Genomic DNA, 6,559 nt, shown 5'->3' on the forward strand with positions numbered 1-6,559 from the left:
ACTCATAGCGACCCTTCTTTGGGTTTCTGAGGTGGTATCTCTCCAGAAGTAGATTGCCCAATCTTCCTTCTGAGGAGTGGGTGGTGGGTTTGAACTGCCAGTCTCCTGGTTAGCAGTCAAATGCCTTAGGCCCAAGCCACCAGAGCTCACAACTATATATGACTTCATTAATAGAACTTTTTTGAAATAATAAAATTATAGAGATGGAAAACAAATTAGTGATTACCAGGAAGTAGGGATGGTTGAAGAAGTGGGGCAGTGGACTGAGCATGACTATAAAGGGATGGCACAAAGATGTTTATGGTGATGAAATAGTTCTGTATCTTTATTTCAGTGGTGATTATACGAATCTATACATGTGTTAAAATGACAGCTATACACATTCATTGTACCAATGTTAATTTTCTGGTTTTGATGTTGTACTACAGTTATGTAAAATGTAACCAGAAACATGGTGAAGGTTATATGTGATCCCTTTGAACTATCTGCAATTTCCTGTGAATCTATAATTATTTCAAAATGTAAAAGTAAAAAACAAAAACAAAAAAGCTGTAGATTAATTTTAAAAACTATATCAAATATGGGAGCTCTGGTGGCATGGTGCCTAAGGCATTTGACTCTAACCAGAAGGCTAGGGTTTGAAACCCACCAGCCTCTCCTCGAAAGGAAGATTGGTTGTCAGTATACTTCCATAGTGATACCACCTCAGAAACTCAAGGAAGGGTAGCTATGAGTCAGATCTAATGACAGCAATGAGTTTGGTTTTTGGTTTTATATCAAATATAATTTAAACTTTCCTTGACTGTACAAAAGAGCTTGCAAACATAATCACCCATTTTTATTGTATTATAGATATCCAGAAGAGCCAAATAATGGTGAGTTCTAGATGACTGAATGGCAGTAAGATGATTTACAAGATTTAAACAACTTTTTCCTCTTTGACAGTACATCTGGGCTATATTCTATGAAATCTGGCCAGAATAAAAATACATGCATCATAAATGAGATCTTTCATTGGCACTTCCTGCTTTCTTATCTTCTCTACATTTTTATAACATCAGATTTATTGAGGTATAATTTACATGTTAATATTCACCCTTTTTATATGCTCACTTCTGTGAATTTTGACAAAGGTAGACCATAGCCACAGGTACAATACACAAATTTCCATCACCCCAAAAGTCCCCTTGTGCCCCTCTGTAATCAGATTTCTCCCCTCACCCCACAAGCACCCACTGATCTATTTTCCTGTCTCCATGGTTTTGTCTTTTCTGGAATTTCATATAAATAGAATCATTTGAGCCTTGTGTCTTTCACTTACTATAATGTCTTTGAGAATCATCCAAAGTTGTTTCCTTATTGATAGCTCATTCCTGTTTATTGCTAAGTTTTGTTCTATTGTACTGATGTATCCCATTTGTTTATATATTCACCAGTTGAAGTGCATTTGGGTGGTTGTCAGTTTTGGGAGATTATGAAGCAAAGCTGCTATAAACATGTGTGCACAGAGTTTTGTGTAAATATAAGTGTTTGTTTTATCTTGGGTAAATTCCTAGTAGTGAGATATATGGTAAGTATACATTTAACTTTATAAGAATCCATCAAACTCTTTTCTAAAATGGATGTGCCATTTTATATTCCCACCAGCAATGTATGAGACTTCCAATTTCTCCACATCCTCACCGGTACTAGATATTGTGAGGTTTTTTAGTGTCTTTTTAATGGGTGGGAGCGCTGATAGCATAGTGCCTAAGGCATTTGACTGCTAACCAGAAGGCTGGCAGTTCAAACCCACCAGCCACTCCTCAGAAGGAAGATAGGGAGATCTACTTCCATAGTGATACTGCCTCGGAAACCCAAGGAGGGGTCGCTATGAGTCGGATCTGACTCCATGACAGTGAGTTTTTGTTTTTTTTTTTTTTTTAATGGGTATGTAGGGGTAGCTTCTTGTGGTTTTAATTTGCATTTCTTGAGTGATTAATGGTGTTGAGCATCTTTGCATGTACTTAACTGCCATTCATATAGTGGGTATGTATGTGAGAGAGAGATGTCTTTTCAAGTCTTTTGCCCATTTAAAAATTTGGTCTATTTACTTTCTTATTTATTTTGAGCATCACCTCAACAATTTTTGCCAAATCAACAGTTTTTAAATGTACAGTTCAAATAGATATCCTAGGCTATAGTGAACTGAAATGGACTGATATTGGCCATTTTGAATTGAACAATCATGTGGTCTACTATGCCAAAAATGACCAATTGAGAGGAATGGTGTCACATTCATCATCAAAAAGAAATTTCAAAATCTGTCCTGAAGTACAATGTGGTCAGTAATAGGATAATATCCATGTGGCTACAAAAAAGACCAGTTAATATCACTATTAATCAAATTTATGCAACAACCACTAATGTCAAACGCAACAGTGCAACAACGCAATGCACTGCATGTAGTCTGATCCAACTCATAGCAACCCTCCTTGGGTTTGCAAGGTGGTATCACTACAGAAGTAGATTGCCCAACCTTTCTTCTGAGGAGTGGCTGGTGAGTTTGAACCACCACCCTTCTGGATAGCAGTCAAATGCCTTAGACAATATGCCACCAGAGCTCCTACTAATGCCAAAGATAAAGAAATTGAAGATTTGAAGATTTTTGCCAATTTCTGGGATCTGAAATTGATAAAACAATATGCATTGATAATTACAGGTGATTGGAATGTAAAAGTTGGAAACAAAGAAGGATCAGTAGTTGTAAAATATGGCCTTGGTGACCAAAATGGCACATGAGATGCATGATAGAATTTTGCAAGACCAATGACTTACTCATGGAAAATCCCCCTTTTCAACTACATAAAAGGTGGACTTCACCAGATGAAATACACAGGAATCAAATTGACTACACCTGTGGAAAGACACAATGGAGAAGCCCAATATTATCATTTAGAACAAAGCCAGAGGCCAACTGTGGAACAGATCATCATTTACTCATGTGCAAATTCAAGTTGAAGTTGAAGAAAATTAAAAGAAGTACACAAGAGCCAAAGTATAACCTTAAGTGTATCCCACCCGAATTTAGAGACCATCTCAAGAATAGATTTGATGCATTGGGCACTAATGCCCAAACACCAGATGAATTGTGGGATAACATGAAGGACATCACACATGAAGAAAGCAAAAGGTCATTTAAAAAATAATAGAAAAGGAAGAGAGGACCAAAAGGAATGTGAGAAGAGACTCTGAAACTTGCTCTTGAACAGAGAGTAGCAAAAGCTAACATGATGAAGTGAGAAAACTAAATAGAAGATTTCAAATGGCAGCTCAAAAAGACAAAGTATAATAATGAAATGTGCAAATGTTTGGAGTTAGAAAACCAAAAGGGAAGAAAATGCTCGGTATTTCTCAACCTGAAAGAACTGAAGAAAAATTCAAGCCTCAAATTGCAATATTGAAGAACTCTCTGGGCAAAATATTGATTGATGCAGGAAGCATCAAAAGAAAATGGAAGGAATACACAGAGTCACTATACTAAAAAGAATTGATCAAGGTTCCACCATTTCAGGAGATAGCTTATGATTAAGAACTGAAAGAAGAAGTCTAAGTTGCACTGAAAGCATTAGTGAAAAACAAGCCTGCAGAAATTGATTGGATGCCAATTGAGATGTTTCAGCAAATGGATGCAACACAGGAAATGCAAACTTCTCAATACCAAGAAATTTGGAAGAGAACTACCTAGCCAACCAGCTGGAAGAGATCCATATTTGAGCTCATCTCAAAGAAAGGTGATCCAAAAGAATGCAGAAGTTATAGAACAATGTCATTAATATCACACATAAGTAAAGATTTTTTGAATGGGATCTTAAAAGCTAGCAAGCTGCCATCTAGATGCAACTATGGGTCTCTCCTCATCCAAAGCAAAGAAGAATGAAGAAAACCAAAAGTCATGGAAAGAATTAGTCCTAGAGACTGGTATACCATCCGATCTGCAGCTTATACAATTATGAGGCCAGAAGAACTAGATGGTGCCCGGCTACCACTGTCATCCACTTGGAAGGGGATCTATGTAAGAGATCCTTGATAGAGAGGGAGAACAATTTGGAACAAAACTCAAAATCATTTGGAGAAAAAAAAAATGGTGGGGACCAGGTTTGCTGGTCCGATAGAGCCTGGTGGAACCACTGAGACTATGACCTCTAGCTGCCCTTCAGGTCCGGAATTGAACCCACACCTGTGGTTTCCAGCCAAACAAAATACAGGCATATGAGTTGAACATTTACCTCAGGGAGATACACTCCTAGGAGAGAACAATCATGGGAGAAAGAAGGCTGCTTATGAACAGAGAGACAGCTCAGGGGGCAGGAGGGTATGGAGGGATGGACACTGGGAAGAGGTAACTATGGGGAGGAAGTGGGAGGGGAGCTGTTGCATTGTGGTAAACTGTGGTCAATGACATGAGACAAAGTATATGTGAACTGCTGTATGGAAAGTGAATTTGCTCTGTAAATCTTCACCCAAATCACCAAAAAAAAAAAAAAAAAATTTGCTGAAGATAATTCAAACATGGTTGCAGCAGTACATCAACAATGAACTGCCAGATATTCAAGCTGGATTAAGAAGAAGACACAGAATGAAGTATATCATTGCTAGTGTCAGACGGATCTTGACTGAGAGCAGAGAATACCCGAAAGATGTTTACCTGGGTTTTATTGGGTATGCAAAGGCATTCAACTGTGTGCATAACAAATTTTGGATAACATCGTGAAGAATGAGAATTCTAGAACATGTAATTGTGTTCTTGAGGAAGCTACATAGACCAAGAGACAGTCATTCGAACAGAACAAGCTTATGCTGTGTGATTTTAAATCAGAAATAGTGTACATGAGGGCTGTAGCCTTTCACCATACTGACTCAATCTGTATGTTGAGCAAATAATCTAAGAAACTGTACTATATGGAGAATAAGGCAGCATCAGGATTGAAGGAAGACTCATTAACAACCTGCAATACACAGCTGACACATCCTTGTTTGCTGAAAGTGAAGAAGACCAAAGACTACAGCCCTCAGTATGGATTATACCTTGTTTTGGTTACCTAGTTCCACTCTGACAAGAATATACCACAAATGGGATGGCTTGAACAAACAGGAGTTTATTCTCTTACAGTTCAGGAGGCTAGAAGTCCAAAGTGCTAGGCTCTAGGGGCTGTGTGGAAGCCCCCTGACCTTGGGCTTCAGCTCTGCCTCTTGCTCCCAGCCCATTGAAGCTAGAGGCATCTCTTCACTCAGACAGCTACTAGCTGCTGAGGCTAATAAGCCCAAGGTTGACAAATAAAATAGCACAATCCTGATGTTACCAAACCACATGGCAGGCCATTCATTCAAGTCCATTGAAAGTCCCAAGGTCGGCAGAGCATGGCAGGCTGCTGAACATGTAGCATGGCTACATGCAGGGTTCAAGTGTGCCATAAGCTAGAGACCATTCCCAAAGCTGTTTCTTATATACAGGAAGCAGACCACATATCCAAAGGCAGCTACTCAGCTGCTCATAATAGATTCCACCATGGAGTTGATTACCAGTCTCATCATGGGAAATACTACATCCAGCTGCCCAGCCACTCAACCAAGCCTAGCCAAGTTGATACACAAACTTAACCACCACACACCTCAACATTAAAAAAAAAAAAAAAATGCTCTCACCTGGACCAGTAAGCAACATCACAATAAGTGGAGAAAAGATTGACATTGTCATGGATTTCATTTTACTTGGATCCACAATCAACACCCATGGAAGCACCAGTCAAGAAATCAGACATGTATTACACTACACAAATATGCTGCAGACCCAAGCCATACTATTTTCAATTGCCTCATATGCATATGAAAGCTGGACAATGAATAAGGAAGATGGAAGAAGAATTGATGCATTTAAATTGTGGTGTTGATGAAAAATACCAAAGGTACCATGGACTGCCAGAAGAATGAACAAATCTGTCCTGGAAGCAGTACAGCTGGAAAGCTTTTTAAAACCAAGGATGGCAAGACTTCACCTCTCATATTCTGGTCATGTTATTAGGAGAGACCAGTCCCTGGAGACATCATGCTTGGTAAAGTAGAGGGTCAGCAAAAAAAGAGGAAGACCCTCAACAAGATGAATTGATACAGTGGCTGCAACAATGACTTCAAACAGCAATGACGGGGAAGGATGGTGGAGGGCTGGGCAGACTTTTTTCTGTTGTACATAGTGTTGCTATGAGTCCAAACCAACTTGATGTCGCCTAATAACAACAAGAATTCAGTGACATTGATTACATTCATCATGTAGTGCTTCTATCACCACTATCCTTTTCTAAATTATTCCACCAGTATTAAGAGAAACTCACCATCTGCTAAGGAATAGTTTTTAATTTTGACCAAGTCTAATTAATCAATTTTAAAAATTTTTTGGATCATGCATTTTAAAATTATCTATGAAATCATTGCCTAACAAAGGCCTAAAATATTTTCTCTTATGCTTTCTTCTGGGAGCTCTGGTAACATAGTGGCTAAGGCACTTGACTGCTAACCAGAAGGC

The 6,559-nt window shown here is 38.7% G+C and overlaps 1 protein-coding gene across 1 annotated transcript in view; it reads left to right on the forward strand.

The window, feature by feature from the left end:
• Window positions 1–6,559, forward strand: part of LOC103212791 (monocarboxylate transporter 8) — a 21,782-nt gene that overhangs the window by 628 nt on the left and 14,595 nt on the right. The window contains exon 2 of the mRNA XM_007958734.1: window positions 853–875. Coding sequence (XP_007956925.1) covers window positions 853–875 — 23 coding nt within the window. The remainder of the gene's footprint in view (window positions 1–852; window positions 876–6,559) is intronic.

This window comes from Orycteropus afer, unplaced genomic scaffold (assembly GCF_000298275.1).
Source record: "Orycteropus afer afer isolate SDZICR_OR568_19922 unplaced genomic scaffold, OryAfe1.0 scaffold01103, whole genome shotgun sequence".
Lineage (NCBI taxonomy): Eukaryota > Metazoa > Chordata > Mammalia > Tubulidentata > Orycteropodidae > Orycteropus > Orycteropus afer.